The 15,612-nt window shown below is 46.8% G+C and overlaps 2 protein-coding genes across 2 annotated transcripts; one reads left to right on the top strand and one right to left on the bottom strand.

Annotated features, from left to right (window-relative positions):
* Positions 1–61: 61 nt before the first annotated feature.
* CSUI_006918 (wd g-beta repeat-containing protein) lies at positions 62–7,103 on the bottom strand (the record flags this gene model as incomplete). The annotated part of the gene is made up of 5 exons (XM_068067068.1): positions 7,003–7,103; positions 3,150–3,201; positions 2,216–2,561; positions 1,041–1,273; positions 62–355 (listed from the first exon to the last, which is right to left on the bottom strand). Coding segments are annotated over exons 3-5 (864 nt in total), but the record flags the coding sequence as incomplete, so codon positions are not given.
* On the top strand, positions 3,602–13,338 carry CSUI_006917 (protein phosphatase 2c domain-containing). Its single transcript, XM_068067067.1, has 4 exons — positions 3,602–5,053; positions 5,652–5,865; positions 6,653–9,061; positions 9,684–13,338. The coding sequence occupies exon 4, from the start codon at positions 11,632–11,634 to the stop codon at positions 13,084–13,086; it is 1,455 nt and encodes a 484-aa protein (XP_067920958.1). The 5' UTR covers positions 3,602–5,053; positions 5,652–5,865; positions 6,653–9,061; positions 9,684–11,631; the 3' UTR covers positions 13,087–13,338.
* The last annotated feature ends 2,274 nt before the right edge of the window (positions 13,339–15,612 follow it).

Here is a 15,612-nt window from a genome sequence, read left to right as displayed (position 1 = left end):
CTTGCCCCCCCCCCCCCCCTCCATCTTCTGCTGTTGCTGCCGTCATATCGGCATTTGACTGCGAAGAAGAGAGAGACTTCTTCTTTTTCTTCATTTTTTTCTTGGTGGCATTCAATGCGCTCCTCGTCTTCTTCTTGCTCTTCTTTCCGAGTGTACATACAGCATCGACACGGTCGAGAACATCGAGATCCCAGATACTGATTTCTGGATCGAACGAGCCGCTAGCTACGAGATTCTTAGACCCTTCAGAGGAAGAGGAAGAAGGANNTGGAGAAGAGGAGAAGTAAAGATAGCAATGGAGCCTTAGAGGAAGAAGGAATTGTATTGATCCATTCAAGACATAACGGAAAACCTCCTGTCTGTATGAAGCAAGAAAGAAAAGAGAACATGGAAAGAAAGAAACTCGCGAGGTGTACATACATATCCTGTCCTCTCCGGAGTTCCTGTCACTGAGAGAAGTCTGGTTCTTCAGAGAGATTCGTCTTATTCCGGCTCTCTGTATATACATACACATGTATATACACATACAGGTTGAGTTGACAGGTGTATGTACAGATGCCTCTATAGAAAAAATCGCATGGAGCCACGTAGGAGGAGATTCTCTGTAACTACAGCAGAGAGAACGTCGTCCATATAGGATAATAGGGAAAACCCGATGTCTTCTGTATGCGCTCAGCTATAGAGCCTTCACTCAGTTCAAGTGTATGTACACCCAGAAGAGAGGTAATTCTTTAGACTGACCCTCCAGGCTGAGGTGAAGCCGCAGGAAAAGCAAAGGACGTTAATTACATGCAGAAACAACGTGCATGGAGCTCTATATGTAGAGTGCACAGACACCTGGAAGTTCAGGTGTCTGTACACTCTACCTAGGAAGTTCATCACATAAATCAACGTGTAAGGCGCTATAATGTAGAGTGTACAGGCACCTGAATAGAGAGGAATGAGTAGAAGACATAGAATGAAACAGAAAGAGCGAAGTAGATTGAGAAGAGAGAAGAAGATGAAGAAGAAACAAGAGAGAGAAAAGTGGTGCGTCATACCAAGATATCATGATGAACGTAGAAACTGCCACGGTCTTCGTCATAGACGTAGACTTCCAAAGAACTAAAATCTTGTTCTGCTGTAGCAGCAATTAGAATAAGATCCGTAGGGAGAATGACGTTTGCTTCTTCTTCATCGCTGTCTTCTTCTCCTCCTTTCAGAAGCGGATCTTGAAGTGTACATACACCGTCCTCCTTCAAAACTCCGAAAAACTGTGTACCGCTCACATCGTCTAAGAAAGAAAGAAAAAAGACGAGGAGAAGAAGAAGAAGATTGCTCTCCCCAAAAGCACCAGAGTAAAGAGAAGGTCGGGATTGAGAAGGAAAAAAGAAAGAAAGGAAAGAAGGAGAGAGAGAAAGGAAGAAAGGAGACAAAGACAAAAAGAACGAAAGAAAGAGAGAAAGAAAAAAAGAGAGGAAGAAAGGAAGCGAGAGAGAAGGGAAGAAAGGACGTCGGTGTACGAGAGACGGAGAACGTTTTGGAGTGGGATAGGTAGCGTGTTAGGATCTCCTGTTCTTTCTGCCCCAGAAGGAGATCCAGGGAGAGATAAAACAACGAGCGTTTTGCGATAGGCAGAAGACGAGAAAGAAAAGATAGAAAGTCAAGACACTCACGACGAGCTTCACTCGATGCTCTTCAATTGAACAGGTTCCTCGTCTCGCATACTGTATATAGAAACGTAAAAAGAAATACACATATAGACATACATACCTACATAGTCACAGATACATACATACATACATCATTGTTGGCCTGGCACCTGTTTAGTATCTGGATGAACGCTTTTTACGCCTGGTATGCATGGATAATACTCGACCCATACATACATGCAGATGCATCTATATACATGTCTGTAGTTGAGACGAGTTAGATGAGATGTCTAACTGACGATAAGAGAGAGAGGAGAGAGCATTGAATGGTGGATTCGCGAAGAAAGAAGGGAGAGAGCGACTTTGATATCTTTTCAAAATTCTCCCCTCTTGCTTGGCTCTCTTTCAGTTTCATTATCTTTCGCATGTTTTCTTCTTTCTCTGCTTTGTCTTTCTCTCCGTTGAAAGAAACTGACGAAGAGAATCTGCATGAAGGTCTCCTGTCCTATCAGAACAATTCACGTGACGAACGAAAGATACCTAGAGACAAAAGATTCGCTTCCTGCTCTCTCTCTCCCTCCTACCTTCATCTTCATCTTCGTCTTCCGCCATCATATCCACATCTTCTTCTCCTTCTTGTTCTTTCTCTTTCTCTTTTTCTTGTTCTTCCTCTTCTTCTTCTTCATCTTCATCTTCGTCACTCCATTCGTCATCATCCGATGCATGTCCCTTTTTCTTTGTGGAAGTTTCTAGAGAGAGAGTCTTTTTCTTTCTCTTCTTCTGTTTCTTCGAGAGAAGCTGATTCTTCAGTGTAGAGAGATCCTGCTCGACTAGGAGATAAGAAGCAGGATTCTCTTTGCTCTTCCCCCGAGGGACCCAGCACACTGCGCTTATCGTACTGCGAGACTCCCCGCTCAGCATTCTCTTCCACTATAAGAAGAAATTAAAAACGCGAAAGAAGAAGATAATGAAGAAAAGGCGAGAGGAAGGAAGGAGGGAGAAAAAGAAGAAGAAAGAAGGAAGAGAAGACGAGTTCTTTCTGGTAGAAAAGCCAGGAGACGGGAAGAAAAAGAAGATGAAGCCGTAAGAAGGAGACAAGCGGGAAGAGAAGGACGAAAAAGTGTGTCGCTGTAGACAAGACAATCATATGAAGATATAGAACAAGAGATCTACCTATCTATCTATCTTTGATCTATCTGTCTATCTTCAATCTATCTGTCTATTTATATCGTGATGAGCTAAGAAGAGTCGCGAGATTTCAGTTGATCTACGCGGAGACGGACTTGTGAATATTTTTTACATGTGTATATGGACGAGAGATAGGAAAGGAAGAGAGACAGAGAGAATACAGAGAGTGAGACAGAAGAAAGAGAAAGTAGAGCGGGAGAAGGAATAGATCAGAATACTCGACTATATGAGAAGACAGACATAGATTTGTCAGTCTGTGCATGTATATCCGATGTGGACTAAATCGATGCTATTGGCGGCTATCTATACTGATTGAGAGGTACCACCCACCCCACAATCGAAGTAGAAGAAGAAGGAACAAAGAGAAGAAGAAGGGAAGAAGCTGAGAAGCAAGGAAATAGAAAGAAGAAAATAAAACCTTTACAAACCAAAGACGTCGTAGTCGTCTTTCTTTCTTCCTTCCTGGATGTGCTTCCTCTCACCTCTCTGCTTCACAAGGGAGAAGAAATCAATCTTTTTGTCTCAGAAACTTTCTATATATCTGAAGAGAGACTCCTAATCTTCTCTGAAAAGAGAAAGGCAGGGAGAAAAAGAAAAGAGAAGAAGAGGACGGTCTATGGCGGCGACATAGATAGAGGAATGAGAGAGTGTTCTTTTTCTCTGAGAAATGAGAAGATTTGAATGAGCTGAAAAGGGGAAAAGAGCTGCATGCATGAAACAAAAAAATCCCAGTGTACATACACTGCACGCAACTTTGTAAATGATGCAACAAACAAATGTCTTGTTCTTCTTTTTCTTTCCTCTCTCTTTCTTCCTCTTCTTTCTGAAAGATGAAATCTTTCTCTTTTTCCCTTCTTTAGAAGCCATGTGTATCGTTGAGATTTGCGCCAGAATCTCTTCGTTCGTTAGACTCATCACGAGGACACCCACTACTTCCCTTGTCTCTCTCTCTTCTCTTTCTCCCTTCTTGTTTCCTTTCTCTCCTCTTCGTCAGTGAATATCTTCGCTTCATAACTCTTCCTGCGAGCTTCTTCATTCGCTCTCTCACTTCTCCTTCAGGGAAAATTTACTCCTCTGTACACTTTCAACGGCTTTCTTTCCTGGAGAGAGGGGCACCAACGTAGGACATGCAGAAGAAAGAAAGAAAGATAGTCCAGGCATCTTCGTCTCTCTTTGGCTGTAGTACTCTTCGGCCTATCCCGGCGTTCTCTTTTGTTTCTTCTTTCTTTGCATTTCTCTGAGAAGTTCGACTTCTTTCAGCATTCTCCTCCATTCACTATTTTCCTTCTCGCTTGCCTTTCTATAATACAAAAGAGTCTCTGAGATTTCTTATGGCCATTCTGTCTGGTTCCCGTTGTCAGGTTCGAGCCGTCCATTTCGCTTCTTTTCTATTTTTATCCGGCACAAGAATTAGACGAAGATCCTCTGGAGAAGAAGAAGGAAGAGGGTTCGGGCTTCGAGTGTATGTACACCTGGGGATGTTTGCTGCGTGAGAACACATGATTCAAGTTTAAGAAGACTTTCACTAGTTCACTGTCTATTCGTATCTTTTCTCTTTGTCTTTCCTCTTCTTCTCCAAGCTAGTTTCTCTACTTGTCACACAAAAGCATCGTCGAGGCTTGACAGTTTGGCTATCGATCCATCTATCAATATCCATGGCGAAAGGCACATGAAATGAAGGCTAGTGAAAATTTCTTCTTCTTCTCTCCAAGAGGATTCGCTGTCCAAGCAAATTAGCATTCTTCTCATTATCCCTATTACCACCCTTTCTCTTCGTCGCTTTGCTCAGGTTTGCTTCCTCTTCTCCTCCACTTCCCTCTCTCTAAATAGAAGAGGGTCTCCGTCTCCAAGATTCCCCGAGCTTTCTCTTTTCTTTATCGACGCGTATCTATCTTTCTTTAGTCTATCTATCTATATCTATATCTATCTATATCTATCTATCTGCGTCTTCTGCTTTCTTCTCGTTCCTCTTCGTTTTTTTTCCCTCCTTCTTTGTTTTCCTTCTGTGGCCATTTTCTTTCTATTTGCATGCACCCTCGTCATCACATGAGTCATATGTGTGAAGAGAGGTCAAAATGGCGGATTTATACTTGAAGCTGAAAGAGAAGGAAGATCGATACTTCGATAGAAGGACAGCTAAAGATGCTGAAGATTGGAGAAGAAAGCTCTCTAAATCATGTGCTGTCTATGTCGGGAATCTCAACTATTACACGACAGAAGATCAGCTCTATGCGGTGAGAATGAAGACATCCCCTTTTCTTCTCATCGTTTATTCATGTGTAGATATACAGGCATACATGGTCACGCAACGCATGTGTGTTTGATGGATAGAGAGGGACATAGCTAGCCAGGTAGATGTCTGTGTATGTATTTCCATCAAAGAAGGTGTCTACGCCAGTTGCAGGGAGAGGTAGAAGCTGATGTAGACTCCTCTGCAGATGAATCGATTTATTTCTCTTCTCAATCTGCTTTCTCTCTTCTCCCTACTCTCTCCTTCCCTCGTTCTTTTCCTCGCCATCACTAGACAAGCTTCATCTCGATTCCATCTATCTATATGTATATACATCTGCCTTCTGTTTCTCCCCATCTCTATCTCTCTATCTATCTCTCTTCTTTTGATCTATTTCTCTTTACTCTATTTTTCTATCTATCTCTCTTCAATCTTTCTATCTATTTATCTGTTCATCTATTTATCTATCTGTGTATCTATCTCTCTTTATTTCTCTTTACTCTCTCTATCTCTCTATTTACCTTTCATCTATGTCTGTATGGATGGTAGGTGGGGTGAAGGTTGTTCTGCTAAGCGGTGTGTCTTTGCTTTGTCGCATGCAGGCCTTTAGTAAAGCAGGGATGATTCGCCGTGTGATCATGGGGCTCAATAAACATACACGAGCTCCATGTGGATTTGCCTTTGTTGAATATCATCGGCCTCTCGATGCTCAGCTAGCCATAGCTCTGCTCAACGGCTCGTCATGTGATGGGCGTGTCATACGTGTCGATGCTGATAGTGGACAAGATCTCGATGGAGATAGAAAATACGGAAGAGGTATAATTCTACTCCCCATACCTCTAGCATATATATGCATCTATATACATACATATGTATACCTATACGTGTATAGTACCACGTGCAATGTCTTGTATCTATATGTGTCTATCCCTCTCCATATATACCGAGATAGAAGAAGCAAGAGAAGAAGAACATGAAGGAGGAGGGATTCTAAGAGTCCCTCTTCGGCAGATTGAGGCAGTAAGAGGTGTCGCGTGTCATTACAGTACGAACAGTCTTTCATGATGACTCTGTCTCTCTTTGTGTACTCTAGAGATTTGCCTACCTATCTCTGTAATGTAGGTGTGTAGGTTAGAGTCGCAGTCGTCACTTCTCATGTCTGTCTACACACAAGACTGGCTGTATATACACTGGCATGTAGACACGCAAGAACGGGTTATGCAAAGGACCATTCCGAATACATGTACCTATCTATCTATCTCGTGAAACACGTCAGGTGTACGTGCGTAGGATATCCTTCTCTCAACAGGCCCTGCATGCATCTACATATCTCAATATGTATATGCCGGATGATGTATGGGGTCGTGGTGGATAACAGTATCATGCCGTCCCTAGGGTATATATATATATATAGAGAGAGAGAGATGTCTAGTCCCTCTGTTGAATGAAGTGCTGCAAGTGAGTAGGGTATATATGTAGATGGATCTGTATGTCTGAGAAATGGCTATTGCATGATGTCCTTTACGAAGGAAGGCTATATATCTTTATATCTCTTCAAGTATAGATGAGAGTCTGATCTGTATTGAATGATGTGTTGGCGTAGGCTTTACGGGTCGTCAATGGCGAGATGAGTACAGAGAAGAATATGATCCTGGAAGAGGAGGAGAAGGTAAAAAGCGACAGAGAGAAGAAGATCAAGGATCGTATATGTATGGTACATCATCTATGATCCCTTCGACAACTTCCCTCACTTCTGCCCCAACGTATTTCTATGCAGCTGCTAGTGCTAGCGGTAATGCAGGATCATCGACGTATATCTCGGTGACAGCTAGCCGTCCCCCTCCGCCTGCTGTTGCTCCCCCTCCTTCTCATCCAGGTAGTGGAGCTCCTCCTCCATGGGTCAGAAATGTACGGAGTAAACCGATGAATGACTTTTCTTCCTCGACAACTTACTTTTCTTCTTCTTCTTCGTCTTCTAATACAATCAGCTCAGGTGGAGATCCAGACGGGGGAGCAAGAGAAGGAGAAGGAGGAGGTGGGGGAGAATTTGACGGCTATCTCCAGATGATCAATCAAGGGGGCGGACAAGGGGGAGTTAATCCCTTTGCTCCTAATCCTGGCGGGAGTATGGGGGGGAGTGGGGGAGGCAGGTGGAGAAGAGGTGGGGGAAAGAGAGGTGGCGGGAGAAGATAGACAGCTAGGTAGACAGCTAGATAGCTAGTTGGAGAAGTCCTTGGGTACGAGTTTGCTTTGATTCTAGGGAGTTTTCTTGTTTCAAGGGGGCACAACAAACCGACTGCTTCAGTGTTGTGGAAGAAAGAAAAAGAAGGAAAGGAGCGAGAGGAGAAAGAAGAAGAGAGAGCAAGGGGAGGAAGCCTATGGACCGAGAGGGAGGGAGAGAGAAACAAAGAAAGTGCAGAGCTGGAGAGAAGAGGGCGGGATGGAAGAGAAGCAGAAGAAAGAAGAAATGAGCTATCGCAGGTGGTCTTCTTTCTTCGGCTTGTACACGGAGAGCTCGGGGGAGAGCCACTTTCAGTTGTCAGGAACCACTGAAGTGGATGTATGTACAAACCATATGAAGAGAGGCAGTGGGAGAGGTCTTCTACTTCGAGCGAGGGAGAGGAAGAAGGAGATGAAGGAAAACAAGAGAAGAAGACCGTTTTACCAACTTGCTACGGTCACGGAAAGCTCAGTCAAATGAATCTAGAGATATCAATGACCTCCCTCTCGTTCCTCTCATCCCCTCCTCATACACATGTGTACATAATCACGCTCTTTCCTCTTTCAGAAAAAGAAGAAAGAAGATATACAGTCCTACGCGTATATATACATCTATATATGTACAGACGTATATGATGTCTACGATGAAGAAGCCTGAGTGAAGTAGCGCTGTGGGAGTGACGTGTTCCTATCATACTTGACGGTCTCTTGCAGGGGGCTCAGGTCTTCTGTGTGTGTGGATGCATGCATACATGCGAAGGAAGAAAAGGTTTGGTTTTTCCGCCACCCCGGATGTGCGTAGGAACGTGCTGACCCCTCGGAGGCTCTCACTGGTCCCCTGTATACGCTTTTAGTATCTTCATACAGCATTTATACGAAGATTAAGTGCATACACAGCTGTTTATATTCGTGGTGTGTTATTCATACATATGTATATATATATATGTATATATATGTATGTGGTTGCTTACAATTCAAAGACAAGACAAAAGAGATTCGCATTCACGAGCAGGCGAGAGGATATGTCTATCTCTATATCTGAATAACTATATATGATACATGTGTCTATATGTATATAGATGCAGATCTAGTGGTAGATAGATAGATATACATTAGATTTGGAGACATACATATATGTCGTGGAGAAGTGTTGGTATAGGTGGACATGTCTGAAAATACATAGATCCCTTGGTTGGGGTTGAGAAAGAGAGCGAAGTGAAGACTTTTTTCTTTTCCAAGCTGGCATTTGAAACATAAGATTACCGTGGAAGAAAGGAGGAGATCTACCATCTGTTTCTTTGGCTCTTTCTCTCCGTGGAGGATAGATAGACAAATAGGCTCTCCTCTTTCGTTCTTTCTTTCTCTGTCCTGGTTCTTGCCTTCTTCGAGGCATCATCGTCATTATCATCGGGGAGAGAGGGAGACAATCTCGTTCTTCTCTTCAGCACGTGAAGGGAACTCATACGCATGTATATACGTATATGTATATAGCATAGCTACCTACTGCTAGGAAACGCGTACAAGGCAACGTGCCACACAACTCTTGGTAGATAGAGATAGCTGGTTTATTCACGTTTCCCGACGGGTATAGAGAGATCGCTCGTTCTCTGAAGGCCATTCATTCAGTCTCTTCACTCCACAGAGACTTTCTCTATCTTCCTGTTCTCTTCGACTTCTCCTTTCACAGTCCCTTTCTGATACTGCCTCCTACCTTCAAGGAAGACCAGCTCGTTCTACTCGGTGGGAGATACACACCAAAACACTTTACTTTCTACTGGAGGCTTCTCCGAATGTAGGCGAAACAACCGATGTGGGGATTCGGATTCACAGGAAGATACAGAGACTGTCAAGAGAAGATCAAGTCTCTGCCGGTTTCGTGGAGAGGAGAGATATCTCTTCTAGAACAGCTTTACTTACGCATGTACCACAAACTGGAGAAAGACGTCGATGTGCATTTATGTATATACATTTGTATGGTGTATAGTTGACAATCCTGGTGAGTCCTCTGGTAGGTTCAACACCTGGAAGCTTCTGCTGGATACCACTCACCTTCATGAGCATGGTAATCATCATGACGGTAGATTTATGCAGTTTCTGAAGGCTAGCCTATCTCAGTACTTAAGTAAATATGTATAGTGCCATAGGTAAGCGTATGTGAATGGCTATATGTCTGTGTGTATACGTGAGTGAATGAGTCTGTGCTCTCTATGTGGAAAGGTGGAAAGATACGGGGAGCAGAGCGTAACGGTGTATGTGAAGGGAAGGCAATAGAAAAGAAGGAAGAAGACGGGAAAGAAAGTCTAACACCCGTATCTCTGATACAGAACACTCACAGAAAAAACATGGAAATCCCTGCATCTACACCCTGTATGCTATTATCTCTTTGCTTTTCATTCGATAACCACGTCGACCAGCGGAAAGAGACGACTCAAGGTTCTTTCGCGTAATCACGCCATGAGAGAAAATGGATGAAAGAGAGAGAAAGCTTCTGCTCCCCCCAGTGGGCCAGCACAGTACGTATCCATAGTGACAGGTATGCGTCTCTGTGAGGCTGAAACAAAGCTGAAGTTCAACAGAGGTGCCACGGTCAGGTGAAAGGCTTCCTTTCACACATGAACCGACCCTGTGGATTCCCATCCAATCACACATTGGTGTCTCCGCGATCAAGTCTTCTCCTAACAGCCAGAGTTGCACGTCCTCCCGTCGACAGACCATACTGCAGAGCCTGCCCCGCAAATCGGCATACGAACGAGGAGGGCAGATATGTCTGTAGTTGCAAGCAAATCAATCGCCCAGAGAATAATTCTAGGCCTCTCTCTCTGGACAGACGACGCGGGGGGACGTGTGGAGACAGTTGGTCCTAGCCCTACTCAGCTATGACCGTGGAAACTTCGAGTACGGCGGGCGAAAAGACTCCAGGTTGGTTTGATCGCGGCGAGTTCGGTGGCCAGAAGACACTGAACAATTTCCTCTCCTTCGGAGTTTCGTAGTGCACACCGAGGAGCGACCAACCAACCCAACAGACCGGTCAGCCATATCTTCACCCACTTCGGAAAAGTAAAGCTCAGCGGTCTGGAGGCACCGGAAACAACTCCAGCCAGCACAGCGTCCAGTAGAACTGCATCTGCCCGGTGCCGCGTGAGTGACCCCTACTCAAGAACGGTACCAGAAGAAGGGCAGTGCAAGAATGCTGAGCAGGAGACTATTCACTTGCTCGGTGGGACCTCGCAACTAGTCATTCCTTCACGACGACACGGACTCAATGCGGACAGACGCCAGAACGGACGGTACCAAAGACGAGCGAGGCCTGCTTCCTTACTGGGCTGGTGCAGCTGACTAACTGTTGTTGATCACGAGTTGTCGCCCCCTAGTTCCTATCCGCCCTCGCATGAAACAAACCTGCTACGAGGGTCGCCTGCCGTAGCTGCTCGGGAAGGCGCCGAGACGACTGCTTGTCTCCCGGAAGACACCCGAACCACGGCAAGAGAAGGGTGGTGACTGTGATCTCACAGGGAAAAACGTTACAGCTCAGAAGTGAGGTAGCAGATGGAAAGAGTGACACAGACTGGAGTGTGCAAGACTTCCTCTTGATAAATCGACGAAGCAACACAGAAGGACCGGGCACTGGCAATATCGCCGATCTGGCGACCCAAGCGGAGATCGTTGCAGTCGACCGGCCGCGGGACGCGATGGTCCCTCGATTGTTGTTCGTTCGGCTCGCAACTCTAGCTAGCTCGAGGGTCAATCTTGACTTGACCATTTCGCGAGGGAACAGCAACGCTACATCGCTTCAGCCTTCTTTCTTTCTATTTCGAACAGATTATGAACCCTCAATCTTGCTTTCGCCATTTTCTTGCAAGCTCCTCAGCCGAAACCGATCTTTCGTCCGGCAATCGGAGTTGCTCTGCCCTCGAGAGCGAGACCTGACTCTGTGGTGCTCACCGCTCCATCCTGGCTGACATTTTCTTTAACTCCGGTTTTCTCTCATCATTCGTCTGTATGCGAGAGGATACTTTGTCATTCGGCGGAGTTCGACTCGTGAAGTCGTGAAAACATATCTGTTTTCTATGGTCTGACCTGGCGACAGATCGTCCTGCTTTCCCTCTGATCCATTCCTGGAGAAGAGCGGGTAATCTGGGATCTTCCCGAGTCAGTGGTGTGAATTCTCATCTTCTCTTTTTGGCTTTACGCCCAGCGGAAGCGTCCTTGCGGCATCAATTGGCACTGCTATTGTAGCAACGATTTTTCCGGCGAGGAAAATCGTGACGGCGCGGTTGTTCATGCTGGCTGGGCGGCTTTTTCAGACCTTCGAGCCTGACACAGCAGCCGCAAACACACCACCAGGTGACCACCCCGCAAAACATGTTCCGCAGCGGTTACGGCAACGCACTCGCTGCGATGGAGGGGCAGGGGGTCCACACGGACACCCCCGCGAACGTGAACGTCGTCGGCATGGGAAACATGGAGTTGCTGCCAGGCCGCGAAACGACAGGAACTCAAGACAGCCAGGTGCGTCAACGGTCAGCCAGTACCCCGATAGAGAGTCTGCACCGAGCCTTTCTCGACTGCCTGGTGGCCAGGACTCTGGTGCGCTGGCACAAGTTCCGGCAGCGCGCTATGGTCCGAGCCCAGGAGCTGAAGGATTATTTGAAGCAACTCGAAATCTTGAGTACCGAGTTTGCCCCTCATCTATCCTCGCAAATAGTGGAAGACTTCATCGGAACTATGCGCTTACAGCAGATATTAGACTGGATAGTTAAACACCGTGCCCTCGACGTCTGGGGTGATTGCCCACAGGATGCCACTGAATTCGACATGGATTCGCCACCTCATTATTTAACGGTGTCTTCGGTGGAGGACCTCGAAGCGTCAGCTGAAGAAGCTTTTATCCAAACAGGATATGAGCAACACCACCGAGATGGCAACGAACTTGCCAAATTTTGCTTCATAAACCCGATGTTAGATATAGAGCGTATTTTGACAATGTTGCCGGGCGAAGTGAAAGAGGCGGACACCGACTTATTCTGTAGAACAGACAGTCATTCCAGGAAGAACTGTAGGCACAGCACTCTCTTTGTTCGCAGCATGACTGTAGGTCACCCAGGTGATGCTCGGGCCGTGCTAGTGTTCAGTGACGGGGACACGCTTGAGGTCACTGAGGGCAGCCATGGACCTTGCTGTGCGCGGTCGGTAAATTTGTCTGCGTTTAAAAATGGGGAGGCTCGAGGGAAGTTCGGATGGGAGGCGGTGGGGGGACCGAAGACTTGCGAAGCAAAGAAGGCTCCCTTGGCTCTGGTGCTGGGTCGTGGTCGTTTTTTCGATGTGTGGACGGATCATGAGGTAGCACAGGCATGCACCCAGCCGCTTTGCTGGCTTCGGGAGCATCAGCCCAATATGGCGTTAGGAGACGCTCGGCTGGTGGTGTCTCGTCTACTGACAAAAGAAGCTACTGTACGCGGAGGTAATAGAGAGCATATACATGGAGGAGTCGATCTTCTCGATTCTCTTGGGTTTCCAGACAGCTCTCCTCCTCTTCCTCCTTGCGAACCTAGTACTCGTGCTCTTCCTCCTCCTCCTCCGCCTGTTGCTTCACGACAGTGCTACCGACAGCCTGTGTCTCAAAGGAACTACCCCTCTTTTCTACCGCAAGGTGAGGTTTACGAAAGAAGCGGAGACGGGCGCGGATGGGGAGGCGCGGGATGCAGAAGAAGAGGAGGGATGTGTGGATGGGGAGGCTTACTTGCGGGAAGTATCCGGGAGACATTGCAGAGTGTTTTCGCGAGTTATACCCTAGACCCTACAGGAAGTGGACTCTAGACTGTGGCGCCCCGTCCTCACCCCGCTCACCAGAAACAAGCTTCGAATTCATTCCAGATAAGGGCGAAATCGTTTCACTCATCCTATGGGAAGACAGAAATGGCGAGTTCTGCTCCTCGAAGAACTCATTCCCGGGGGTACCTGAACTCTTCCAGAGGCATTCTATCTTACCGTGGGGTTAATGTCTTTTTTCTGTGTGATTGTCATGTGAACTCTCCTCTGGTACGTGCATGTGTGAGGAGAGGTGAGGAGACTCCACGGAGTCTTCTCCTTTCCTGTGTTGTGTTCGGACAAAAAAGACTGTCAACCCTCTGTACAGAAGAACTGCATATCGCAACAGCGGTGCCGGAGCCTCCTACTGACCCCCTGGTCAGAACTGACACGTTCCTTGATTGACTGTGACATGTGTCCGAAGATGTATCAGCCCGATGCTCTCGAAAACACAGAAAGGTATGGCAGGAGCTTGAGAAATCATCTCAAACTCTCGTCGACGGGGCTTACTATTGAGGGTGACACTGCAAGGAGATTCGCCATACCCGTAGTAATACGGTAGCTGCATTGTAGAAGCTTGCCTGTTGTGCTTCTATTATGACAGCTTGTGGTGCATTAGTGGTTAAGCAGTATCTAACTTATGCACAAAAACACGAGAACCACGGATCCAGGTCCTTCGCTCTTTAGCGAAGTGTGGTCGCCCTGCTTCAAGTGGGCGGTTGTCATTGCGGTACTCTTTTCGCGTTGTTAGTTGGCACCGCATTATCGATTCTCGTCGCGGTGTCCCATCTAATTCTGATAGCTGAGTGCCATACGTCAAGAAGAGACATCGAGACTTACGTGGGGGCGGAGGTGAGTGCCCTGCATGCATCTCCCTTCTACGTGTGTAGATCGTTTTCTCAAGAGACACCACGTCCAGTTGTCATTGTTCATACGGTTGCAAAGATACGAGCGTTTCTGTATATGGTCCCCTTCATGTATGCGGGTCTTCGCCTTTCTAACTAACTTCCTTTCTTGGCCAACATGGTACCCCGCGTGAACCTAAACTCAAACTTGTAGGGAAGCCCGCCGCCCACGCTTGGGAGACACCATAAACCTCTCTCCCTACTCATATGCTGAACCCTATATCCGGGGCTGGCACGCGTTCAGCTCTTTTTTGGCCGGCCAGTCTTGAGATCGAGACCGGCTGTTGTCGTCCTTGGAGCATATTTCTGTCAACACACTCCTTCCGCTCCCCGGAAGAGATTTCTCACCAGAGCATAATTCCAGGCCGCAACATGCCAACGGCCTCCTGTTCTGCACCAAGAACACCGCGCTGGGCGTCCGTTCTCGTTTGTCACTACCAAGCAAACTTACAGCCTCTATCCGTGGAGGTTGATCACTCCGCACGGGCGCGGTCTCATCCTCTCCGACCCACAGCCGTGGGAGTCAACCTGCCGGGCGTGATAATGTTAGACCGTGCAATTACCGACGGGAGAAGAAGCAATATGTGTTAGTGGGGTGTTTTCCGAGTTTCTCCAGGAAGTGCCAAACGCACCGAGCTGCCTTTCATCTCTCTTGCTGTGAAGATCCGTCCGCTTTTCGAGTACGCACGTACTTGACGGTCTTTCTTCATGAGTTGTCAAGAGCGCGGAATAAGAAAAGTCCATCGAGACTGGTGCGGTAGCTGCCTTCGTTCGCCGAGGACAACGGCATTCGTGGACAGCGCGAGGCCATCTGTGTGATGCTACATCAATATAAAGATGTGGATAGATATATGTATCTCTATAAATACGTATATGTGTTGAGCATGAGGGAGCCACAGCCACCGAGGGCGGGAAATCCCGGATTTATATGGATATATATTTCTATGTATCTATCTGCAGTATACATCAGTATGTGTGTGAAGACGCTCGAGTAATTAAGAGCGAGCTGTCTAGACCTTTCGTCGTCTGCAACAGCGACCATTCGAGGTCCAAGGTAACCCAGTGAAGAAAGCTTTCTCCCAGTTATTGCAGAAGGAAGGCTACCGACTTTTCTTTCTCCTCCTCTTCGTCGGTCCCTCTCTCCCACACTGGTCCTCCTTGATGTTCACTACGAAACAGCTCAACAGTCCTTCTGCGTGAAGTCTCTTGTTACTCTTCTTTGTACTCTAAGGAGAAGCCGCCTCTGGAGCTTAGGCCCGCAGATGTGAAATATCTTCCTCTTTACGTTCTAAGCTGACCGGCTCTCCTTTGTTACTATTGTTCTTCAACTGAGAAAAACATTCTACATGGAGAGTGGTACACACCTACTTCTCAGGGTGAGAGCAACGGGGAGGCCGGGGGGGGGGGTGAACAAGCGTGTATACAATAGGGCTCGTGATTCTTTTCGTGGAAGCCCTCAGAAGGAAGGCAAAGAAGAACAGGTAGGCAGATTATTATGAAGATTCTCGTCATGGCAACTCTGGAAAGAAGTTGACAGGAGGAGATGCTTGGGAGAGAAGAAAAAGAGAATCTGAACACAGACAAGAGGGGAGAGAGAGCTGTGCAGCTAACTAACCAAGAAAGGGGGGGG

This window comes from Cystoisospora suis (assembly GCF_002600585.1).
Source record: "Cystoisospora suis strain Wien I chromosome Unknown contig_3562, whole genome shotgun sequence".
Classification (NCBI taxonomy): Eukaryota; Apicomplexa; class Conoidasida; order Eucoccidiorida; family Sarcocystidae; genus Cystoisospora; species Cystoisospora suis.
The sequence above is the reverse complement of the archived record's forward strand: the minus strand, read 5'-3'. Positions and strand labels throughout refer to the sequence as shown.